Raw genomic sequence first — 26,612 nt, forward strand, 5'->3', positions numbered from 1 at the left:
AGGGCATAGACGGTAGCTAGATATGAAAGGTATTGTTATTTGAGCAGACTCCTTACAGGTTTGTCATCTATGATGGCTCCTATTATGATTAGAAAAAGAGAGAGAAGCATTCACATCAAGCTGATTTGCTTGTAGTTAGGGATGTCCCGATCACCTTTTTTTGCTCCCGATCCGATTCCGATCATTTGATTTTGACAATCTGCCGATACCGATTTTTCCCGATCCGATCTTTATGCAATGCATTAAGAGAAAAAAAGGTAACAGATAACGGCTGGTCATCCAACGCGATGAATTAAGCTATCTTGGCTGTTATTGTGTTGGCCTTTTCACTGTTCTGGGGCAGTTTCTCTTTCCTTTTAAAAGTGTCTGTTGTTTCAGTGCCGTTACCTGAGTGGCCGCTGTGTACTCACCGTGTTGTTGTTGGTGTTTGTTTCTCAGGTAGCGTATTAGATTGGTCGTGTTGAACGTAGCTCTGTTCTTTCTACCACGCGGAACCTCTGCCTTCCAAACATTGCATCTACACTGCCTTCGCTTTCAATTTTATAATACTTCCAAACTCCTGACATTAGCCTCTCGTTAGCTTACTGCTACTATTAGACACTGCGCCCACTCTGTGGCCAGATTTTTTTCTCCCGATCCCCGATATTTGGAAAATCACGTGATCGGCTCCGATCCCCGATCACGTGATCGGATGAGGACATCTCTACTTGTAGTGCAGATCAAGTTGTTTGAACTAAAACACTTGGCTACTACTTGTTTTCTTCTTTTGTGCAAGGTCATCAATCTGGGGAATTGTTTCGGTCTCTTTTGTCCACACAGTGTTTCCCACAGAATTTGATTCTATTTGTGGGGGCACCGCACCGCAACCCCCCGGCAAGAAAAGCCAAAGGCCCCTTAACCTATTCGGGTGGCCCACGCATCCACCCCCCCCTCAAATAACAAAAATGCATGCGAGTTCATGGCTATTGTAGACAACGTTCTTGTTGCTCTGTGTTGCATTGTTAATGAGTGAAACACAACGGAGTTGAGGATCTGTGGGGTTTATTCTCCCAGAAATATCATTTACAATTCAGACATTTACAGTGTGAGAAAAAGTTTTTAGAGAGTACTTGTCCATGGACAAGTGAGTTTGGCAATTTACTTGTCCGAATACATTTTTCACTTGTCCAGAATGGACAAAAATTGGGGCCACTGGAATCTTCTTCTTCGTCATCGTATTTTACATTTTCCCACAGTTTTTACGACACCGCTAACGTAAGTGAGCGGTAAGATTTTACTGCATCACACATAGTGTTGGATATCGTTTGGATTTGAACGATTCTGGTTCTGCTTTTCGATTCCGGTTATTTTTGGTTCTCGATTCCGGTTCTTTGAGAGGGTCAAAATAAGTTCCATGACAAACTGGGAGAAAAATATATTTATGAAAACATTAAGTCAAATCTGTATTCCTATTTACAAATCACTTCATACTGTTGCATTTCTTACGGTAATTGAATACAATTATATAAAAATAATCTCTGCATTTAGTTAGTTCTAAGTGGTGCAGTTTGAGAATGTACAATTGGCCCAGTCTCCTCTGATGTTACACTGCAACCTGCCTGTGAGACACAGTCCAACCACACATGTCCAACACATAGGCCTAATAATAATAATACATTATATGTATAGCCTATAGGCCTAGCGCTTTTCTATAACTCAAAGACGCTTGCACACTTACACATGTCCTGCAATACACATGCTGCAGCTGCTCACTGTTTGTAAAAGTAAATAAATAGTATTTTCATTTCAATAATGTACTTTCTATACCCTGCTTCATAAACAATAATGACATCCCTGTGCTCCTCCGAGTCTGGGGGTCCGGGGATGTGAGGACAGCGCGAGGACAAAGACAGGGAGGCTGCTTCACTTCATAAAGGAAATGGTGGTCAATATTAACAACATAGGAGTTAAAATGCTTAATAACCTTCATTATGTGTAAGAGAAAGAACATAAGAAAGTTTGACAAAGATGAGGCTGTTAAACGGGCAGCGGATCTGCTGTGTGTAGAAAGAGAGAGAGAGACGCTGAGCTGCATCGTGCAGCGATCAGCTGATACGGAGCATAGAGAGAGAGAGAGAGCTGCAGTCTGCGGGGCTCGGCCTCGCCTCCTGTCCTCACAACTCTTATTAATCCCGGTTCCGGACAATTGTTATTTGTTCCTACTCGGAACCGAGTTTTGCTTCCCAACCCTGCCACTGTGCTACACCCATGTGCTACGCTTCCCACCCCGCTCCGCCCCGCCCCCGTCTAACTGTACAGAAAGCGGCGAGATGCAGAACCGAAACTAACACTTCTAAACGAACAAACGGAGGACATGTACAATTTGCGAATGAGTTCTGCCTTTTGTAAACTGAATGTATCAATAATTTGTCAATAAATCTGAAAAACGTCACAATTGAAAGATCTACTTGTAAATAACACGTCCCGGACGGTGGAACGTGTACTTTTTCGCACACTGATTTAGCAGACACCTTTTTCCAAAGCGACTTACAACTACCAATTACAGGGACATTCTCCCTGGAGTAACAGAGCTAAGTGCCTTACTCAAGGACACACCAGTAGTGGTGTTCCAGGCGGGATTTGATCACTTTTTTGATTAACTGATCAACAAAGGTCCTTCTGAAAAATAGAAAACATTTGATGGTTACAGCTTCAGAAGTTCAAAGATTTAGTTTCTTTTTGCAATTATCTTTTCTGATCATTTTTTTTTTATTATTTCAGAAATGTAGCTATTGATAAAAAATAATTCAGAGATTTTACTGCTGAAAACATTTTTCTCTATCAAACCTACCCTGTTTTATTCACACCACAAGTTTTTCTGAGTCTTTCGTACTTCATTTAGTGCGCGCACGCACACCCACGCACGCGCACGCGTATGTCTGATAGTCACTGAGTTTGTTATCCTTTTTGGCAGCTGTAGTTCTTGGTTTACAAGGCTCTGCGCTCTGTATAGATCTGTGCTGGATGAGCTGGTTGGCATGTAGTCTCTCTCCGCTCTCTGAATGAATCTCAGTTAAGGTATCAGGCTGCATGCCAGTCCGTAGTCTGCATGTATATTCCGTCAATTCCCTTCGGACCTTGGTACATCGCGTCGCATTGTTTGTAAGTCTGCTTTTCAGCATGAATCTCGAGTGGAAGCTGCGTGTCATCCAGGTGGGATAGCATACAAGTCACTCTCCTTACTTCCTTCAAAAACATTCAATCTCCTTCTATTGTTTTCATATTGTTTGTGTTGCTGTATACATTATTGCAAATTAGTAACGGAACATGTTTTAACCAATTTTCAGTGCTCTGTATAAGATGGCAATCCATCACATCTTAATAAAAAATGTCAGGAGCATAGATGTGCACGACACGTGTTTCGTTTTATTCCCCTCACATTTAAAATAAATAAATAATAATTATCGAAATGTATTGCAAAATCTATTAAAACAATATGGATGTGCAGCTACTAAATATGTTGCTTCATCTAAAGGGTGAGGGTCATTGTTTAAGTAGAGAAGACTACTCATTCACCCAAAAAGATCCAGTTATCCTAAAACTGTTCTTTTTTAATTCAGAGAAACTTCAAGCACCAGTCATTTGGAATCATTTGGTTCCATTATCTGCTACTGTGAAAATGATTTGTAAGGAGCTCCATGTTTCTGTCCCTGCTGAATGATATCTAATATGGGCCAACAATTTCCATCTCTACTGTGGGCTCTCGGTCACTTGGTAGCTTGCGGTTTCTCAATTGAACTACCATCTCAGGGAGAACACTGTAGTCCCATGATTTTTTGGAACATACTCTGCGCTTTTAAAATTCTCGGCAGTCGAGATTTTATTTAACCTTGTTCAGGCTTGTGCCTTTTCACAGTTCAGTCTTTGAATACCACACCAACTGTTGGACTATTCCAATACACGGCTTCTAATTTTAGAATCTGCACTCAATAAAAATAATTCTGATACAATTGTTGATTCGCAGTTTAATAAAATGGCAAGCAAAGAGATGGCAAGTTGTACATATTGTTACTTACAAAAGACATGACTGTGAGAACAAATGCTCAGTTGGCAGGGGAAAATCTCACTTGTTTAGTTATTGTCTTAATCTTAGTGACACATGCTCCAATGATGCATTCATTTTTATTTATTTTTTAAAGATATTGTTTTTGTCTTTAAAACATAGAGAGGACAGATAGACTGGAAATGGAAAGACATTTTAGAGGTTCCAAATAGCATATTGGAGTGTAAGCTATCAGACCTTTAAATAAATACAAAAAGATGACTTAAATATGTACAATATTATTTAGTAGAATAACATTGTTGCCGTGTAAATTGGTTGTAAACAGTGACATGGCAATGTATCTACTAGATTGCACAGATGCGTTTCTTTGCAGGCTAACATCCCCAACACATCTTATCTATTTTAATAGAAAAAATGAGTAGTTTAAATGTGAAATCGCAACTATATAAAACAAACTAATTTTGCCCTTTTAAAGATAGTGTTCACACATTAAGGTTATAAATCAGTAGGAAGGAAGCTAGCGATTGGTTAAGACATGAGAGATGGCTGATTGGTTATCCTGCTCCAGTTGTCAATTCTTCAGCCATCAGCTTCCACTTCAAAGACAGATCACTTTGTGCACAATCTCCCTGCTAATGATAGGGTGTAGAGGCAGGTATACGCATCAGTGCCGCTTGATAGGTAAGTACCCATACTGATGACCATGGAAGTGCAGTGAGCGATACAGTACTTAGGTGGCAGGCTAGCTTCCCTCTCCAGTGAGCTCCGTGTTTGCCCCTGGGCAGAGCCACTCTCCAACAGACCAACTCTGCGTGTCACAAACACTCTCTCTTTTGCTTCTTCTCTTGCGTGTTTCGTTATCCACACCATATTTTAATTCTGACTAGCTTTTCATTTCTCTCTGTAGAATCAAAGGGAGTTTGATTATTCTCTTACTTGCTCCAATAAAATGTTTATGCGTCCGTGCAGCCAGCTTTGGCTTGAAGCCTTATGTTTTTCTGTAGGTAAGATTGTACATCTCAACCTCGTGAAAGCTATATCCATCGTACACCCCAAGGGCTTAAAATCTTGCTTCTAATTACACTTGAACTTCAGAATGAGTAGACTTTAGTGGTATAGGGTCAAGGTCACAAGACACGGGTTGGCCATATCTCAAGAATAAATATGCTAGCAATGACAATTTCAAATAATGTGTAATGTGTTCAAATGGAGGTTATGACATTGTGGATGGACATGGCCTAAAGTGCAACTTGACTCATGGGCCGAGGTATAAAAGCAGTGTTTCCAGTTTTCTAGGAAATATACTATTCACACTTCCCCGGTGGGTTTGCTACTACACTCAAGAATCACAGCTTTGGCACACACACACACACACACACACACACACGCACACGCACACGCACACGCACACACACAGTGCCATGCAGACACAACCTGACACCTCATCCCTCGTGGTTTGTCACAAAGTTGCAACAAAGTCTGCAATCTCCCCCTCATATACCCCTAATTCCTCATTCCTTTCCATTTCCTCCCTACTGTATTATCCTGTCCATCTTCTCACTGACCATGTCAATCACTATATAAAAAGGATAGATTAAAAGGCTAGATTGGTGCATCCAGTCCATCCCCTCAGGACGTGCTGTGAATAGGGACTCTCTGCCGGGCTGTCCCCATTCAATGTTCCAATCCGAATGTTCCGTGTTTCATTGTTTGGAGGAAGAGCCACCTCAGTGCAGCCCTTCCCCTCATGCTGCACTCCTGCAGGAATTGAATGTGTAATTGTTGGACTACCTGTGCCTTTTGTTTCCCATGTGGAGTACAGCAGAGGCAGTAAAACAAATGACAGCGAGCGAGAAGTGCAGCTGTGTTTGTGGGAGGTTAGTTAATGACTGGATAAGTGAATGCAATTAAAGCAGAACGCATTGTGTGCACGACTACTCCCTTTGTGAGCACTTCATGAACTCTCAGAGGCCAAATCCATTGAAGTGACAAACGGACATTTATTTTGCAAATATATTCTGGACTGAACTAATTTCTTGATTTACATACAGGGGTTGAATTCAGGCCAACTCTTTTCTCTGTTGAACACACATATCCCCTTCTATTCTCCCCTCTTTGTCACCCTCAATCTTCACCTTTCCGTCTTCTATGCTGTTTTTCTTTTCGTCCACTTTCCGCCATCCTTTTTCTCACCTCTCCAGTTTGTTCTTGCCAACAGCCCCAGCAGGAGAAGGATGTGCTCTACAGGCTGGGGTCTAGGGGCCACAGCTGCCCAATAACACCCTGATTTATCAACCTCCTCCAGCAAGCCTGCATGGAGATGCTGTTTTGCTCACTTGCTTTGGTTGTTACTTACAGCCGACGAGGCAGGTTGTTTGTATTTCTGGCTGCGCGTCCTTAGGATGTGTCTGGTGTAATGAAATGGCTCTCCTTGTAATGTATCTAGCCTTCTCGCCAGTAACTGAAGCCTGTCTGTGTACCTATCGCTCCTGTTTTTTTTCCGCCACCAGGATATATTTACTGACATAATGAATGAAAGGGTGACTGGTCCTGGTTCATGTTTGTTTTAGAAATCTCCACCTCCACCACCATTTGATAACAGACGATGAAGTCTTGTTTTTCTGCTTCATATCCTTGTTGCTCTTTTTTGTGTTGCTCACTGTACTTCTTATTTTTCTCACATCCTCTCCCTCCTTCTGTTCATACTCCATGTCTAGTTACAGATGGAGACAAGATATTCACAGATTCCAAAAAACTTCATTCTGAATTAAATGTTTTCCTTTTTTTTCTCTTTCCAATCTTTTTCACTTTCTCTCTCTCTCCATCTATTTCTACCCCTCTCTCTGCCTTTAGTTCAGTACCAGATGGAGATGATGCGCTCCCTGCGTCACGTCAACATTGACCATCTGCATGTGGGCTGGTACCAGTCCACCTACTATGGCTCCTTTGTCAGCAGAGCGCTGCTCGACTCCCAGTTCAGCTACCAGCACGCCATTGAAGAGTCCGTTGTACTGATCTATGGTAAGTAAACGCACAGTGAAAACACTCACAATTGTGCATGATATCATACTCTTATCAAATAGAAACGTTCTATGCAATGGAGGGAGTCAATAGCACTACTATGTCCATAAGTTGGGCATGTCACATTAAAACCTACATAGAACTTAACGTCATGTTCACATACTTTACAAATAATTTTAGACCAAAACTAATGCTTGAATTGTATTGTAATGGTTCACCCAGCGACGCTATAAAGGTAACATTTTTTGAGGAATTTGGTTTTAATTGCCAAGATGATGTATTATTACTGTTGTTCTGTTGCTCTGTCAAGACACTCATTTAGTATGTTTGATTAACCTAGATGGCTTTGAACATCGGCCAGGGCATGTATATTCTGATGGTTTAATTCTTATTAAATCTATTACCATCATTACCAGGAAATGTTATAATGACTGAGTTGTGAAAGCGCATGAATGCAAAGAGCAGAGTCACTGCTATATTGTTTACCTGTCACACAACCATTCAGACAGCCGCTAATGACGGAGGTTCAAGCTGACGGAAAGTGGTTCCAGGAGAGTAGGGCAGCACCAGTTAAGATTGACACAATAGCTCCACAAAATAATGCTGCTGTGTCATAATACAATGGGGAAAACATTCTGAAATTGCAACACCTTGCTGAGATTTGAATAACCCACATCAGTATTAGATTGCACTTCCCAGACAGTAAAATGGCACTTCTACTAGCGACTGTGTGGTTCATATTCAATTTAGATTCAGCCATGATTAAACAATCACAAGTCAAATGTGGTTTCTCAAATCAATATATATCCGAGAACAGGATGACCTGGAAAGTCTTTATATTCTACTGTGGTTGACATTCAGAGAATCATAACAGTAATTCGATTTGACAGATGTAGGAAAAGATTAGTTGAGGTTAGCACAAATATTTAAAAAAAACATTGTTGCGTTTCAAGATAAATCTTGCAAGTGTCTCTGTTGACATCAAATACATTTAAAAATAGAAGCGAGAGTTTGAAAAAGATTTATAAATATATTCTCTTTCTGCAGTTTCAATTTATAAAATGCAAACTGCCATCAAATATTAAGGTAGCGTGGTGCATGAGTAGTGCAGAGGCTTATGATCTCGGAGTAAATCATCAATGGCAGGAAAAGAAAGGGCTCGGAGGTAACCCATGTCTGTCTGCAGCCCTTGAAAGGCCAACAGCAGAGGAGGCAGTGACAAGCAGAAAGCAGGGCAACACACAGGATTAACAAGGTAGCTGGTAACCACTTACATGAATGCACGGACATCATGTGCCTGTACCTGCTTCACAGTAAAGACCTTTTAAGAGCTGCCCTTAATTACTGCACCACAAATGCCATCCCAGATGGTGTAAGCTTTCTTTCAAATTACAGCAATATTAAAACCTACATGACAGAAAATTAAAACCTGTCACTGCAAAACAGTGTGCAGTTAAATCATCAGTGAATGATGATTCATGGTTCATTACTACATAACCACTTCAAGTGTTTATTGATTCCGGAAGCAGAATATTAGGTCATTACATGGATATGTGCACATTGAAGTACTTAATACAAGTATTTAATCTGTCGCTGGTTTCTATGAGGGCACAACTCATCTCTAGCTATATTCATAGTGCTGAAACAACTTTGGCATTACAGAATGTTTTTAAGCTGAAGACATATTGGAATGTAGACATTGGACAACTGGCAGATCAGTCATGATAGTATTGAAAGGGGGGCGGGGTGGTAACTTCTTGCAACAAAGGTTCCAAAGCTAAAATAAAATGCCATGCCACACACAATTTGGCTACCACGGTGCTCCAAGATAGTAATTTCTGCCCGTATTGCACACTTCATAATGTGCTGAGCTTACCTCTTTAAGGTTTATGAGCCGAAAAATAAGTGTGAAGTACATCCAGGGTGACACAAAGCGTCTTACAAGCTCACTGACCTGAGATCAGTCTTTCATTAAAACAGCTCAGTGTTTATCCACTCACTCAAAGTCAAGAGTGAGGCAGCAACTGGAATTGCCATTTAAAAAAAATTATGAAAACAGCTTTGAATTTCATCAATGTTTCAGTGCCGGTGAGTGTCAAGGAAGTCCCCCCGGCCCTGTTCTTTTTCTCCAAAATCTCTTCAGGGTTGTCATGTTCAGATTGTACAGATCCATGACAGGCAAAGATTAATTTTAACCAGCTGACACTTGAACCCCTCTGATCAAGTCCTGCCAGGCAGCTGGTCAGGCAGACATTCAGACAACCCTTTCCTATTCTAAATGAGGGTTCCTGGTAATGTCAGTCAATAATGCAACGCTTAATGGATCAAAGCGCCTCAAAGGAATTGACATTCTCTCTGTGTAAAGTCAAAGGGAAAGACAATTGATTTCTTTTTTCTTGTCTTCGTCATTAGCTTACAAGTCATTTCATGCCGATGGATGAATCAATCAGGTGGCCAACTGGCGAGTTATTAGCTTCCTCCCAATGACAGCCTCAAATTGGAGTGGGTTGCTACAACAATTGGTTAACATGTTTTCCACAACAATCATTTTTCCTGCAAGAAGTGTACAGTAGAATTGGTTTAAATGGACAAGCATAGAGAACATCTACAATAAAGCTTAGCACTTTAAGAGTTTTGAAGATATGTATTTGTTTATGTATGAATTGAATTTTGGAAACCAGCAAGTACAGCCTAAATAGATCCTTGGCAATTCAAAATGTGCTCAGTTCAGCTGAAGTTTCATGTGCGGTTTTATTGACTTTCTTGGTTTGGAATTTACAAAATGAAGACAAAACTTAAACAAACCCTGTTCATACTCTCCATGCAGTTTACTTCATATTGATCAAGCGAAAGCATCCGTGCAAAGACACACATGGTAGAGTTAGGCATTTCCTGAGTTAAATTCTACATATTCAAGTGGATCCAAGGAGCTGTGTTTTGATTTATTTACCAAGCTTCCTATGGAAATGAAAGAGTTGTCTTATTCAAATGTGGCCGCAACTAGTCTCAGTAAAAATTGGCCTGCATGAAGATTTGCTGTATCTCTTTTGGGAGTGGCTCTGCCAAAGGCAAATCACTTGTCACAGTTGGCTGTTGAGAGGGAATAAGTCACACAAACATTTCTGATGGACTGTAGGTTGGCGGCGTTGTGCCTGGCCTGTATGAGCCAAAATAACCACTTTCCCTCTTTCTCTTTAGCAAGTGTAATAGAATTGGACAACTTAGCCATTCCTCAGGGCCTATCTAGATATATGTTCTGTTTTTTTAAAATGTTACTTTAGCTAGGCTTTCCAGTTTGTTGAATTGATTTAATATAACAGAAAGCCTGCTGTACAAATGCAATTTTGCAAAAGACTTACTACTAGTTCTCCACTCGCCTCCTTACTACTCAAAATGGTAAGCTTGTACAGACATACATGAGTGTTTTTCATTCCTATTAAGGATTGAATGGAGATAGAGATAGAGATGGTTCAGTCTTTTTAAGTGGGGTTGTTTGAGGTACTTATCCATAGCCAGCGAATTACCTACAGTGGATGGCAGTCGGCACGTCCCTACATTTTAGAAACAGGCAGGAGTCCCAGCAGGGAGCAAAGCAATGCATCTTCCCTGATTTGTTTTTTAATGGTAGCTCCCCTGCTGCCTTCATCTTGTTGTTTCCACTCACGACAATAGTGATGCTCAGATTGATCAGACTTCTTTCTTCGTTTGTAAATAGTAACTTGACACATGAGATGTGTAAAATAAAAATGCTTTCATGTTTTAGGTGACAAAAATAAACTAGATTTGCATTTTTGATTTGTTCAATTTTAAATCAGTCCTCTGATTATATCACTTTGTTTTATAAACGTGTTGAGCAAATGGATACATCTTGTGAAATGTGGTTCTTATGGCGCATTTCCACTACAGCGCGGTTTAAGCGTATCGTGCCCGGCCCGTTTTTGGTTGCGTTTCCACTTGGTGTAGTACCGGCTAGCGGCTGAGGTGTGTCCGCCAATTTGATGACTTTGGACTCGACTTGACAAAATCACAAAACACTTGCGACTCGACTTGGACTTGAACACCAATGACTTGTCTTGGACTTGAGCCTTCTGACTTGAGGTGACTTGATAATTTAATTCAGAGTCTCCAACACGCCGCTCGCGAGATGCCGCTAGAAGAGCAGACTCCAGTCGGGGAGAGCAGAATCTTCAGCCGCTTCTACTCTGGCTGAGAATCCTTCCGGGCCAACAACCAGGCTGAGTCGAGCTGAGTATGCTAAACTAGAGAGAGAATCGCTGGCAAGGGGGCTACAACTACAACAATATGAACATATTTGACCGTGATTTAATTGTAATACACGTTTCAAAAATGATGCCGAAGTAACAACATACTGATACCGGTTAGTAAAAACCATGAATTAATGCTTTGACAAGTCTGCAGACAGACGGCAGACGAAAAACTTTTTTTAAAATGCGTGTTTTCTGAATGGAGATCGGCTAAGCTAACGCAGTATATGCTCTGACCGTCCACACTCACAACAACGTCCTAAACAGACATAAATAAACCAGCGACTGTATTGGCCATGACACAGACAGTCTGTGGTTTGTACTTGTTTAACTTTTGTCTAGTTTCTGAACAGATATGAGGAGCTGTGAGTTTGAGTGCTAACAGCTAACGGCTGATGTTGTTTTTCTGTAGTTCGCATTGAAGATGACGTCACGGCTCCGCCTACACTGCGTTACTATAGTTACTGCCCCAGCTACTAAACTGTAATGGAAACTCAGCATAAAGTGAGCCAGTCCCAACAAGTCCTAACAAGGCCTAACTATACCGTACTGAGCCGAGCGAGGCCCTGCAATGGAAATGCGCCATTAGTGAACTATATCACTGGAAAATACATTGATAAAGATTAGGGCTGTCAAGTTAACGCGTTAATAACGCGTTTACGCAAAAAATGTTTAACGCCACTAATTATTTTAACGCGATTAACGCATGTGTATTTTTTTTTTCTCGGCCCCCCCGTAGTTTCAGAGCGCATCGAGTTTAAAATACCATCTACAAGCTGATGCTGACAGCCCCGCTCCTGCCGACCGCTTGTGGCAGACCACACTTCCACGCTCACCGGCAGGCACCGACTGGCTATTGGGAGGACCGGGAGGGTGTGTGTATGTGTGGCCCGAGGGAGAGAGAGACCTTACGTGCATTGTTGTTGTTAGCATCTGGTGCTAGCTAGCTGCGCTAACGGATATAAGGAGCTGTTTAAATGAAAACAGAGGAGCGACATTTCGCCACAACTGCGCCGAGCACTTGACTTTATGCAGGCAGTCAGACAGCGGGACATTGTACGAAAAGTCAGCACAATCAGCACGGATAGTGCGCAACATGATTGCAGCGTCCAGGCAGCTCCCGTTCGAGCATATGCCTTGAGTTGCACGTAGCTCCAACGATCCATCACACACACACACACACACACACACACACACACACACACACACACACACACACACACACACACACACACACACACACACACACACACACACACACACACACACACACACACACACACACACACACACACACACACACACACACACACACACACACACACACACACACACACACACACACCATTTGTATTGTATGAGAGAGGTTCCAGATTGAATTGAGGCGAATATTTGTAATGTTCAGAGGTTGTTGTGTTTAATATTCATGAGAATATTTGTCATTGTTCAAATGATAATAAATATTATTATAGATATAGCCATACTTCAGGAATCTTAAATGAGAAACTGGATAAACATTAATTCTATACTTTGAAACGTGTATACAAATATTGAATAAATGAAGTGTTTTAGCTGATGTCAAAATAAGATTTAAGCTAATAAAAGCATGGGTTTGAAATGACAACCTAGGAAACCACTTTTGTTTTATTTGATTCGTTAACCTAAGGAGGAAATCAGATTTGTTGAACAGTTTAACCATTTGTATTACCGTACTTTTCGGACTATAAAGCGCACCTGCATATAAGCCGTAGCAGCTAAATTGTCCGTCTGTCTTGCTCTCATTCTGTGTCTCGGTTCCACTTTTACTACCTGTCTCACTCTTTTCCGGCCTCCCGCTTTTCCTGCTGGAGCCCGCCGCTTAAAGGTGGAGGGCGCGGACCGGTCATAGAGCCCATAGTGTTAAAGGTGGTTAATTTTACCTGTAAAATCCATAGATTTAGGACCGTGTTTCTCAAACTTTTTCATACCAAGGACTACTTAACCAATAAAAAAACACTCGCGGACCACCTAACTCCACACATATAGATGAAGGTGTTTATCTGGGCTATATCATGCAATCGAAAGTGAAACTTAAGCTCGCTCCATTGCGGAGATATTCCCGCGAGAGTGCGGAAAACTTAAATTGATTAATTAATTTCAAATGTGAAATGTTAGCAATATACTCACGGACCACTAGGCGGCGCTCACGGACCACCAGTGGTCCGCGGACCACACTTTGAGAAGCACTGATTTAGGAGGTTCCCTAGTGGCCGTTAGCTGTACAAGAAAAATGGGGGGAAAAGTCGCGGCTTATAGTCCGAAAAGTACGGTAATCACTCTCTCTTTTCATTTTAGACCCCATTAAGACGGCACAAGGCTCCCTGTCCCTCAAGGCCTACAGGCTGACCCCCAAACTCATGGAGATCTGCAAAGAGAAGGATTTCACACCCGAGGCGTGAGTAACTTTTGGAGAAACACACAGATACCATGGATGAAATGCACAATCACATGCACAAAGAACATTACATCTTCACAATAAATCTGTTTTTATTTGTGCTTGTAACCAAAATGGTCTCTGTATGTCTGTCCAGATAAAGAAAGGGAAATGTTCTATTGTAGCAAAATCATACAATGAAGTATTAGCAATGCCACTTTTTCCCCCTCAAAGTAGTAATGCTTTGACTTAATTGAGGCCATAAAATGTTTGTGTTAGCTTTTGCCCCTCCAAATTACCATATAGCATTGAAAGGGGACGCAACTGGTAGGTGTTCTGCTTTAGACTTAACAAAGCGAGATGTACATTTGTTTTTATGAGCAGTTCTTAAGAAAGCTCAAGAAGACAGGCGCATGTTGAATGGCACTAGTTCATTTAAACACTTGGCTTCACATTGCTTACAGAATATAAAATTAAAATGTTTTGCCTTTTTCGCTCTTTTGATTCTGCTTATCAATTAATCCAAATATAGGCTTGTGCATCCACAGGGGAGGCACTTAGTAGCAGTTGTAGATTGACGCTGATGATGATGATGATTTATCAGTTCGCCCTTGCACGTCAAACAAATGTACCGTGTTTACCCATTTTTTTTTTTACCCCGAGGCTTATCGTAATTGCTTTTAAATTGCAGCTAAAAATGAATGTAATGAGCGGACCATTTTCCACGGCGGTTCACGATACTCCAAATGCACAAACTCGCGCATGCATATACACGCACTGGCAAATGCAAGTAAAACTCCATTTAAAAAAAATAATAATCGAGATATACATTTTACAATTCACTAAAAGCGAGTAGATTTGCAGTGAAAAAGGGACAATTTAACCGCAGCATTTCATTTCTCAATCCTATTTATTCTATTTCCCCACCTGTGTGTCTCTATTACCTGCAACTCTTTCTCTATTGACCCAGTGTGTTTGGCCCAGAGTCGGGAACCTACTCATTTTTGCGGCTTTTCTTTAGTTCATATGATTTATTACAACTCCAATCTGTAGCTATCAGAGTTCCCAATAAGCCCACTGTTGAGAGGGGGCAGAGCAGGGCAGGAAAGGACAATATCGCTCATAGCAACAATTTTGTCTCGATCCTATTATTTTCTGAACAGACTCGAAATCTGAATATCAATAATGTTTCCATGTTTTTTTCACTCCGAGATGCAAAACTTCAAAAGCGTTTCATTTCCTCCACCACTACAGTGTATGTAAAAAGAAGTCTCTTTCATGTTGGTGTATTTGATGTTACATAAGCTTGCATATATTGTGCTCCTTTTTGAAATGAAAGGCAGGCATGGATGAGTGCTGAATAGAACCATCCCTTTGAACTGCCCTCCAAGTCTGCTGGGCTATGGAGGCATTGGTCAACAGCCCTCCACTTCAGCACACAATATGAAGCATCAAATTAGTCCGACAGTGTAGTCAACCTTTGGCTTTGTCCAGTGGGGCCCAACTTGGAAAGAGCGTGGCATTAAGTGCGCCAAAGTCCAGTAGGTTTGACCAATTTGTCCTGCCTGGAATGGCCTGAATTTCCTCATTGGCACTTTTTTGTATCGCTCTGCAGGCATTTGCAAAGGTCATAATTTACAGGAAATATTCTAAAGCCCTGCAGATGGATAATTGTGCCGATATGTATAACAAACAGTATTTATAACATTATGGATTTACCTTATAGATTGCTGCTATCCATACTAATTTTTGTTCTACGCTCTCCAGGCCTGAGGGCAGAATATTCCACTTTTGCTGCCGCAGTCTCCTTTTAACAATGTTTGCCGGAGCTGATACTCTACTTGGAAAACGAAACACTTTTTTTTTTAAAATGACCATATCGGAATCAGATGATCCTCCACACCGCTCTTTACCACACAGACAATCACAACAATATACACACTCCTGTTTCTGGTAGATTAATGCAGTGATTTTATTGATCCCAAAACAAGCAAGACGTCCCTAATAAGCCAATATTAGACGTATACAGACATTAGTTTGTTGTTCATGCACTAGTGACAGGCAGGCATTCAATGCAATCGGATTTATGTGAGACATTAAGCAAAGTTTGAAGGTCCATTTTGTGTTAACAGGCCCATGTCAGAGAAAGAAAGAGATGCAGCTTTTAGCTACCGAGGAACAAGAAGAGGTGGTTACAAATCTGTCGTTGCTTTGCACACTTATCAACGGTGCCCATAAAAAACTCATTTAGGCTACTTAGTCGAACATTGCTTGGGGTGTGCAATGTGAACATCCCATCGCATCACACCATTTGTCGAAATCAAAATGCAGCATGCATAACATTACTATTCATTTTGCTTTTATTTGGCTGAGGTGCAATTTATTGAGATGTAAAAGACAAGTGGTATAGGTACAATACTCAATTTGCAACCTTTCTTGTCAGCGCGTGTAGAAAAACAAATGAAAATAGAGAGCCATGTCAAAGCAGACCCGAGGAAATCTCTTCCCTCAACCAAGCAGATGTTTAAAGCATGGAGTTGCATTAAAACCAGACATAAAACAACCCTGAACCCCATCCACTCTGTTTTCCTAAAACATTTTCAAAATGGCTCAGGTGTCGAAAGGTTTTGTTCCTGATGGAGCTCTGGCAGGAGGCTGCGCTCCATCAGGACCAATCCCTCTCCGCACCTGAACACTTTATTCCTCTCTGCTACCGACCTCATTAATAAGGCCGGGACTGACACTTGCCTTCAGCCACCATACAGACTGTATGCATTACACTAATGCACACTATGCAAACAATATCTTGTTTTTAGCTATTTCATTTAAGTATTGCCTGTTCTCCACAACCCTCCAAATATTCACTCCTCCTCCACTTCCATAACAATACTGCACATATTTGATTTGATTGTATTATTCCAAGTACTTTGCAACACTATACTGGACATCTCTTTTTGGTATATCCACATTTCATGTAACTAATTTTGAATTTAATGTAAGTAATGATGAAAAACTATCTGGTAGTGGCACATTGTAACATAAGCTCTCTTCTTCTGCCTCTGTCTGTCCTGTCCTTCACTCTCCAGCTTAAAGAAGGCTAACATTGGCTTCGAGCACATGTTCGAGGAGGTGCCCATTATCATCAAAAACTCCCACCTCATCAACGTGCTTATGTGGGATCTGGAGGACAAGTCCACGGTTGCAGACAAGCACGAACTGCTCAACCTCTCAAGCAGGTAAGATATGAGCTCACTAATGCCTTTCAACCTGTTTTTCACAAAACTGTGTCTCAGGGCTTCTTAACATTTAATAAACTATGAATGTGTCATACTCATTTAACGGGAAGAAACCATTACGAACCATTTTTACCGAAACTAAACACAAGTCTCACAAGAAGCTTCTAAATGAGCCCTGAGCGAAAAAATGCTACCACACTTAGCACAGAACTCTAGGTATAAATTAGTGCTGTCAAAATTATCGCGTTAACGGCGGTAATTAATTTTTGGAATTAATTGCGTTAGAATGGCCCGCCCCATACGTGCCACCAGTGGCAGCGCCAGGGTATGGCTGGGGTAGGCTACACCCATACCAAGAAATGGCTTAGCCCCACCATGAAAAATGATGTTAAAGTAAGCAAAATAAAGTCTGCCAACTCGCGTGGAGTAAATTGCACAGACAGCAGTTAGTAAGATTGATTTCAGTAGCCACGGTTTTGAAAACTCGGTTTTGAAAACTCTTCTCAATAGAACATCTTTGATAACGGCGTGGTGTTGTTGCAGGAAGTCCCTACGCAGAATACTTTTGCTGTAGTACAGGGCAGAGCCATATAATAGTAATAATCTCTCAAAGTGCACCAGATTGATGCATTTAACTTGCCCCCAGACCCCCTTATATAAGGTCCACACACCACCTATAAAAATAGCACTTGACCCCTGCTTACACCTATATGCCGTGAGCTGATTATCGAGCCTTCATTGTAACAGTTGCGGGAACACTGTGTATATGCGTGTGGGGAGTGTTGCAGTAGAAAATTCCTCTGTAGCGCCCGGGACATTAATGGGAAACCCTAAATGTTTGAGCACCCTCTATGAAACGTCAAGCTATCCCACAGCACCCCCAAAAGAAATCTCTGGTGCCGCCACTGAGCCTGACTTGTGTTGGGGGGGCCCGACTTTTTTTTTCTCCCATGGGGGGGGGGGCCTGACAGAAAAAGTTTGAGAACCACTGGGTTAATCCAATGTGTCTGTCACTTTGAAAAAATTACTGATAATCCATAATTCAATTTTTATGTCAAAAACTGAGTTTTCATATTAGCTGCTATTGATAGCTACCAAAGTGTATGACAGCTTCCTGTTTTGGGTATTCTGGATAAGCATCACTCTCACTCCTTATTTGGTAACCTGTTTGTGTATGTGGAACTTCCCCTCGATTCTATTGGCTCTAGCGCAGGGGTACTCAAACTTTTTTGTTAAAGATCCACTTGTGAATTTTATACAAGGTCAATGGTCCGGATCAATGCCAGTAAAGTCCCCCCCCCCCCCACCCCCGGAGTGGAGCAACGAAACTGAAATTAAGAAGCAGTTTCGGCGCACTATGCATGGGGCCCCCTTGAGGGGGTTTCCCGACATGTCGTTGCAGTAAATTAAAGGGTGTTTCATGTTGTCGTTGCTGTGGACCTTCTTAATCTTGATGTTTTTTTAAAAATAAATAAATTTGAAATTGTTACGTTTATTCTGGTTTGTTTTGTGTTTGTATCGTTCATTTTAAATGTATTCATATATTTTATGTTTTGTGAGCTGAGCTGTGTGATTTTATATTTTATGTATCTCTCTGTACACAGTGATGCAAATTAGTCGCTTTTCGGCGCCTCCCGCTTTTTTAACGCTGATTTGGTGACTTGTGTAATTCGTGGAGAACCGAAGAGTTTTCGTTTAGGGGGGGGGGTCCATCCGTCAGTCAGTCAGTCAGTCGGACGGACGGACAACTTCTCACTTAAAAAAAGAAGAACAATCGAGGACAGGTTCCTTGAACACAACACAACACGAGCGTAGCGTGTCTTCACGTAATTATGTCTCGTCTGAAAGGAGTGCTGACGGAGAGCAACGGAACGCCGCTCCAGCCCTTCAAATATTGCAGTACCCATAAGGAGCCGTACACATGCCGCAGTGTTTGCGTGGCTGTGTCTTTAGTTGTAAGCACAGTGGCGATCTGTTGTTATTAGCATCTGGTTAGCTAGCTATGCTAACGAATTTAAAGAGCTTTTCTACAACCAGGTGGAAGAGAGCTCTCTCCTGAGAGGCTCAAATAACCTCAGCTCAGTGAGGAGGTTAAGGCACACCTTGATATGATCATTATAGTTATTAATGAGACATTAGAGACTAAATGAAAAACAGATATAAAATACTATGACAGTAAGAAAAAAGTTGTTAAAAATAACAAGAATAGAGTTTAACCTGTTAAGCCCCAAGTTCCCCAAGTTTTTTTTTCACGACACGTTTCAGGGGATCTTAATATTTAACAACCTATTAATGTGTTATACCAGATTAACGGGAATAATCTCAGCTAACTAACGATACAAACCATTTTTACCAAAACAAAACACAAGTCTCATAAGAAGCATCTAAATGACCCCTGAGCGAAAAATGCTAACGCACTTTGGCACAGAACTCAAGATAAAAGATACCCTTATTACTTATCGTAGCTGCACATACAAGATATCCGATTAAAGCTGAGGTTCCACAGATTATTTAGGTATATATATCATCACGGAGTGATCCGAACTCTTGACAGGGGAAGCAAACACAGACATCACAACACGTACCTTTACGAAGCTTTTACGGGAGATCGTCTCAACGTAGCGGTCAATCTGATCAAAAGACTTGTTCAATGGCATTAAAACAAAAAACAACGCGGCTGAATCTTTTAATCCATAGGTTGATAATGTTTCTGGGTAATAATTTTATTTATTTATAATCCATAATTCCATTTTTATGTAAAAATCGGAGAGTAAAAGTTAGCTGCTAATGGTAGCCACCAGAGTTATCGCAGCTTCCGGTCTTGGCTATGCGGCAGTCTCACACACACACACATTACCAAATAAGGAGTATGTGGGAGTTCCCCTCGATTCCATTGGCTCTGACGGTTAGAAAGAGATGTCAATTAGAAAAATCGACCAAAGGGGGCCAGAGATATGGAAAATCCACCCAAATGACCCCAGAAGTGGGGTTTTTTATGCTAAATCTCTCTAAAAAGGTCAAATTTCACTTGTTTTGCATCAATCTTGATACAGGGTACTTATGATATGTTCTAGGATTCCTAAAGCTTTTAGTCTACCATCCCATCATTCAAGGGTGGTTTTGACAAAGTAATTTTTTTTTTCTGGACGGACACAATAATTAAAAAAATTGTTTACCGTGTTCAATCTGAATTTACTTTAAAATAAAAACATCTATATTGATTCTGACACTTCTACATCCAACTCACAGGTGTAACCTTGCTTTGAGAAAAAATATTATTAATTTAACCCTTTTTAGAAGGGAAGATATGGTCATTTGTTCTGGGAATGACCTTTTTTCGAGCCTGAGACCTGAAAAACAGGCTCGGTGCTTAACAGGTTAAAGAGGCTTTAGGACAGGGGTACTCGAATACAAATCTTAAAGGTCCAAAATAAATGTTTCAATAAGACAAAGGTCCGTTTATTACGGTCATTCAAACTTTTAAACAATTGCAACAAGATTCTTATTATTGTTATTGTGTCTGTGCTTGACCCCACAGAGTCGCAGTGTAAGAGCTGCAGTTATGAATAAAGGCAGCTGCACTATTTTTCATTCAGCATTCCCATTATTGCTCTATAAATGTCTTGCCCCCTTGTGTGTCCACTGAGGTTCGTCAGGCCCAACACATCTTCAACAAACTCCCCCTTTGCCTCATCATAACAACTCACAAACACCAGCAACTGAACATTGTCAGTGGTGTCAGTGGACTCATCCACAGCTAAGAAAATGCACTGTGCATTTTTTATTCCATCACAAAGCTGATTAATCAAATCACCAGCCAGTATTTATGTTCTTCTGGTTGCTGTGGAATCTGATAGAGGGATTTGCTTGATTTGACCTGTTATTTCCTCTTTTTGTTTGCCTTCAACATGGTCTCCATCACTTCAGTCATGCATTCTTTTATACTTCAGTTATTATCCAGTGGAATGTCCTTAACTACTGGCCTAGTTAAATAAAAGTGGTTACTTTTTTTTGGCTGGGCAGTGTAGTTTTACACACCGTCTTATTTGACTTTCTCAGGAAAGATATATTTACACACGTAAGGTCATCATCTTAACAGTTTTGTATGCTCATCCGTGAGCAGAGCATCAAGTTAACATGTCTATTACAGCTGAATGCGGCGATTACCATTTTGTTCAGCAAAACGCCTCACAAACGTATTAAGATCAACAGCTTTAGTGCGTTTTGATTCAATGCTGAGTACAGCCAAACTGACAGTCTCTTCTCTGTCAGTGTAGACCGCAAATACCTCATTCCTTCAGTGCTTGGGTCCGAATGCTTCTCGTTTTGCGCCGTCCCGTTCAAATGAAATCGCCGCCAATCATATGTCCACGCTCGCGCCAGGACCGGGGGAGGGGTTACAAGATGTGCATCTTGTGCTGCATTCACTTGCACTCGGACATTAGAGACTTTCTCTCATAAATGTCCGATGAGCCACAACTTTTCTTTCAAAACAAAGCTGCCAACTGGGGTGGCAGCTGGGGTGGCAAGGCCTATTTTTAGGGTGTCAGTTGCCACCCCGGTAGGTGAAACTAGGCTACTAGCTACAGTACAGATGGAACTAGATGAGCTGTTAACTCTCGCTCTGACTCAGACAGGTTGAAAGAGACGAAACACACATTTTTCCCACCCGCATTCCGCGAAGACCCGCCCTACTGTGCCTCTGATTCACAGATTGTTTGGGGGGGAAAAACGCTGACGGGATGCTGAATGTGATTGGACCAATGCGTTGACAGACACACATAGACAGTGGAACAGGACATGCAGAGCGCTGTTTGCAGTCTATGGACATAGCGGATCATTTTTACTCGTTGCGTTATGGCGATGTCTCTCAGATAACACAGATAATACAGATAATACATATGAAAAGTATAATTTGCTCAGAGTCCAGAGACAGTTGTGGTTCGGTCCGGATCTGGACCGGAGTCCGGACTTTGAGTATGCCTGCTTTAGGAGATAATGCAAGTACTTTTGCTCTTTAGGTCAACTATTTCCATCTGTTTTATCTCCTGTCTCACATTTACAACATGTTTTTGCATGGTCTCGTCCAGCACTGACTGGGTTCATCAACATCTGTCCTCCTTTAAAAAAAAACGTTCATCTCCCTGCACATTTTCGAATCAAGCAGTGAACATGTAGGTTATCCGACAGATGTAACTGCTTTGGATACTCATTATTGTTTCTCATGCAAATTCATATTCTTATACTGCACTTGAAGTCACCATTTAAAGATCAGAATGGCAGGAATCTTTTCAATCTCTGGACTTATTTGCTCACTTTGTGATTCTTGTTTCATTCCACTCTTACATTACAGCATTGTCTATTTTTATGAGACTGCCTGCATAATGGAGGAAATACTCTCATAAACTTCGTTAACAGACCTCTGCCAAATCACTATACCATAAAGTCCAGGAAAACAGGATATTGATAGCAATAACATCACCCAATATCACTCAACCTTAAGCGAAGTGTCACCTCAATTTGATTCATTTGCACACAGGAACTATTGTACTGTACACGCATATCTACTAAAGAATAATGACTTCCTTAAAGTGTCTTACAAGCTTTAAGACAATGTCATGGAATCTCTTTAAACCTGCAGGGCGCTTTCACAGACATGAGTTAAAGCTAGTTCTAAATTAAAATTGATTTGACATTAGGGCTCTCATGGGCATTTGTCTTGTGCACTGTTCTTAAGTGTGCCAGATTGATGGAAGGAATAAGAGATCTATCGATGTGTCTTGGCTTATGTTTATCCTCCATACATGCTTTTAGTGCCATTTTCAAGCACTGCTTAGGAGGGCTGGTTTGAGTTTTATCTTTATATTATTATCTCAAGACTCCCACCCAAAAAGTAAATCCCATAACGTAAATTACTGAACAGGAATAGTATTGTATCCAAAGCTCAAGCTTCTGTGTAATTATCTTAAAAAACCTATTAAACACCATAACCGAGTCATATTATTGCATCGGGAGAAAAATTCCTCCATTATAATAAACATGGTCTCTTTAGTTTATTCGGAAACGTCACTAGCAGTTTACATGTTTTATTTCTTTATGATGCTGGCCGCTACAAAACTATAGACCGCATTTTTGACCGATGGGAAACAAATGCTCACGCTGTTCACCTCGCTTTGTTAGCTTGCTTTACCATTTATCATTAGTTGCAGAAAAGACCGTTTGTGTACTATGTGAGGGTCAGATTCGGATCATTTCCACAATGTTGAATATGCAGCCGACAACACTAATGAAGTTGGCGTCAGATCGGGTGGATCTGCGATGTCATAAACTGGAGTACTCTGGAGAAAATACAACAAGCGGAACAGCATAAACTATACTGGCCATGTTTTCTGTAATGAAGGAATATGTCACTCTGTGCAACTTTATGGTGTGATTGAAATCGTTTTTAGAGGATAATGTAAATCTATGGTGTACGATTTATGAGCCGCAGACGATAGTTGTTGGTATATAGAATTAATTATTTGCTGGGTTTGTTTTTTTGTGGATGACAATGAAAACATTACAGATAACACCAGCTTTATCCTTTAAAGCTAATTGTTGAGGGACACACCATCAGGACATCTTCAAATGTTTAACCTGCCAGTCATTGAAATGTTAACTGAGAACTGTAGCTTGTGTTGTGCATCTTAGGGCTATAAAACAAACTCCAGTAGTTGTTGCATGGATCTAATCCATAAACAACAAAAAGCCAGTCCATAGAAATATTCTGGTTCTGAACTAATGGGTGTACCCTTGAGGTAGTATCGGATGTTTGATTGGGATATCCAGCCCAAAACTTGGTACAGTAAATGCCACATCTAAATGTCAAGATATATTTATTCAGAAATGTCTCCAATAACAATACTTGCCATCTAACTTTTGTCTTCCATCACTAATGAGCACAATATGAACAAATACCAACCCCAATGTATCAACTCGCAGCCTGGCACTTAAAGTCTCGCATTATGATCTCGGAGGCTTTCAGTCTCAGGAGAATTTATCAGCAATCATTTATGGAGATGAACCGCTTCAATTGGAGCAACAGCTGTGAAGCTTCCCAGGGGCAGGTGTGAGACATTAGCACAATAACGACTCGAAGTGCTGATTTACACACTGTTGGCGTGCAAAAACACATGCTGACTTATGCACTGCAGTTTAGCACCTCAGGAGTTGTTGTGATTTTTTCTCATGTGTCCTGTAACGCAAGTAAGACATGATCTTAATGAACACAGCGCCTATGAACACATGTGCCTCACCCCAGGCAGTCATTTATTAGAATGTGTCAACCAGACTGAAGGAGAATATTTCACTTTTCTTGCATATTATTCTATTTTCCAAATGACTACTCTGAAGTTGAAACACAGCTTTTGCTATGACCCTGAATGGGGCAGAAGCAGTGAGGCCCTCCCCATAGGTTTCCCTGCATGACTGCCAATGGGATGTCTGGTAAAATGAAATTGTTTCCTGAAGTTGTCAGATTGCTGCGCAGCTCGGTCCACACTTTGGATTGTAGCGTCCGTTTCTCGTCTCTCCCCATCGTCTGCTGACAGCCCCGCCCTTTTCTTCTCATTTCCACCCATTCAAAAAAGACAACGATAATGGGTTTTATTTAATGTTTTTCCTTTTTGTCTCATTTTCCAATCTGCAGCCCCATTTGTCATTGTCATCCACGTCTAAGGCTGAGTGAATGTAGTTTCACTCCAGAAAACAGGGTTGTTCTTACCACAGATGATGATGTTGATGGTGGTGATGGATTGTATGAAAGTACATTCATTTATGGAGCTATTTTCCCATAAACAGCCTGTAAATGCCTTAATATTTACGATGTTAGAAAGCAACCTGTATTTATGTCAGGTCACAGAGCTATCTTATATGCATTAGAAAGCGCCCACTGCGTAGTCCCTAGGGCTGTGCAATTTAATCGATCTTGCGATATATATCGATATTTAGTTTTCCGAGAAAGTATCGATATCTCAGCCGCGGGTATCGAAACATTAAGTCTGATAACTGTGTTCGTTATACTCGCGTCCAGGAGAGAAGCTTTAAAAAGGAGACTAATTGAGTCTCTGAGAATGTTCAAATGTATACTTTAATTAATAAAAAGCGCGGTAATGTTACAAGCAGAAGATGATTTAGTCAGAAAAACAGCTGTGTTCTGGCTCTCGTGAGCGAAGGGAAGAGAGCGAGCTCCACCTTTCCAGCTGTTAAATATCCTCTGCTGAGCCGGTTGGCGGTTGGCGCTGCTGGGGATCGGCCCTCCACGTCTCCAATGTTCGTTGTTGCGCATTACAGAGGATTCAGACATTGCACATTAAATATATAACTAAACACGCCTTTTCTCCTCCTTATCTCTTTCATGACTTTTCATTTAATACATTTTAAACGCTGTAATCAATACTCCAAAAATACCTCACGGCTGGTATCATTTCCGGTAGTTCCGAATGTTGTCTTTGCTACCCACGTCTGTAAACAAACGTATTCAAATAAACTGTACCTTCATTTAATATTCAGCAATAATAATATCTCGACGTCTATAGTTGTAGTGTTGAAATCAGTAGGTTTCGGTGTGCAACACTCCGTGTCATATCGCTACTAAATTCACCTCTATAGGAAATTGTATATTAGCCACATGCTAAATGCTAACCGGAGATGAAGGATTTTCAGAATAAAAGCTCAACAACTGGTTGTGCACAACAACTTCTGGTTTTTCAGTATAAAGCAGCATTTAAACTGACGGTATGTTTATGGTACTTTATGCCATCAAAACATTGATTTTAATTTCTAACAAGTCCCATTCAAATCCCCCGTGTTCCGCCACCTGCTGCACCTTTTAATTCTCCATTGTGATGATGCACTTTACAGCTACAGTTTCCACTGTTTCAATAAATGAAACTAATTTTCTCACCACATATTTTGATTCATTTTGTCCAGCATTTGCAAGCTGGAGACTCTCTGTCAGAGCCATATATTGTATAATTGATGCTTTCAGTTTTCAGTTGAATTAATTCAATCCAAGTCAATGGAACACTCACAAGATGTCACCAAAATCCCACTGTCCCTTTAAAATCTTTCAGAAAATGATATAAGTGTATCGAATTATATCGAATCGTATCGTTGGCTGAATATCGTGATATATATCGTATCGTTGGCTGAATATCGTGTATCGTATCGTATCGTATCGTGTAGGGGTGTACCGGTACACGTACCCGTACCGAAATTATTCGGTACGGGCCCTTCGGTTCGGTACACGTGTGTTGTACCGAAGTGTACCGAACGAATATAATGTTAAACGTAAAAAATTGAGAACGTGAACAACTTCTTGGAAGTAATCTCAGGTGCTGCGTCGCAGCATTCAGAGTAATTTGCTCCCATTGTGTTCAACGCGTCATAGAGCAAACAAGTCATTTCATTGGACGAGCTGGTCAGAGGGATGCGTTCAAATGTAGTCAGTGATTTGAGGAACTGTCGAAATGGCGAACGCAGATAAAGTTGAGCTCGAAAATCCTCCAGCATCATTGAAGTCTCCGGTTTGGGAACATTTTGGTTTCGCAGTTACGTACAAGGATGACGGACAAAGACAGGTGGACCGAACCAAA

The 26,612-nt window shown here is 41.0% G+C and overlaps 1 protein-coding gene across 1 annotated transcript in view; it reads left to right on the forward strand.

Moving 5' to 3' along the window:
• LOC117461277 (eukaryotic translation initiation factor 3 subunit H) overlaps window positions 1-26,612 on the forward strand; it is an 83,088-nt gene that overhangs the window by 38,878 nt on the left and 17,598 nt on the right. Inside the window, exons 3-5 of the mRNA XM_034103096.2 lie at window positions 6,896-7,063; window positions 13,663-13,762; window positions 16,828-16,977. Of these exons, the coding sequence (XP_033958987.1) occupies window positions 6,896-7,063; window positions 13,663-13,762; window positions 16,828-16,977 (418 nt within the window). The remainder of the gene's footprint in view (window positions 1-6,895; window positions 7,064-13,662; window positions 13,763-16,827; window positions 16,978-26,612) is intronic.

This window comes from Pseudochaenichthys georgianus, chromosome 16 (genome assembly GCF_902827115.2).
Source record: "Pseudochaenichthys georgianus chromosome 16, fPseGeo1.2, whole genome shotgun sequence".
NCBI lineage: Eukaryota > Metazoa > Chordata > Actinopteri > Perciformes > Channichthyidae > Pseudochaenichthys > Pseudochaenichthys georgianus.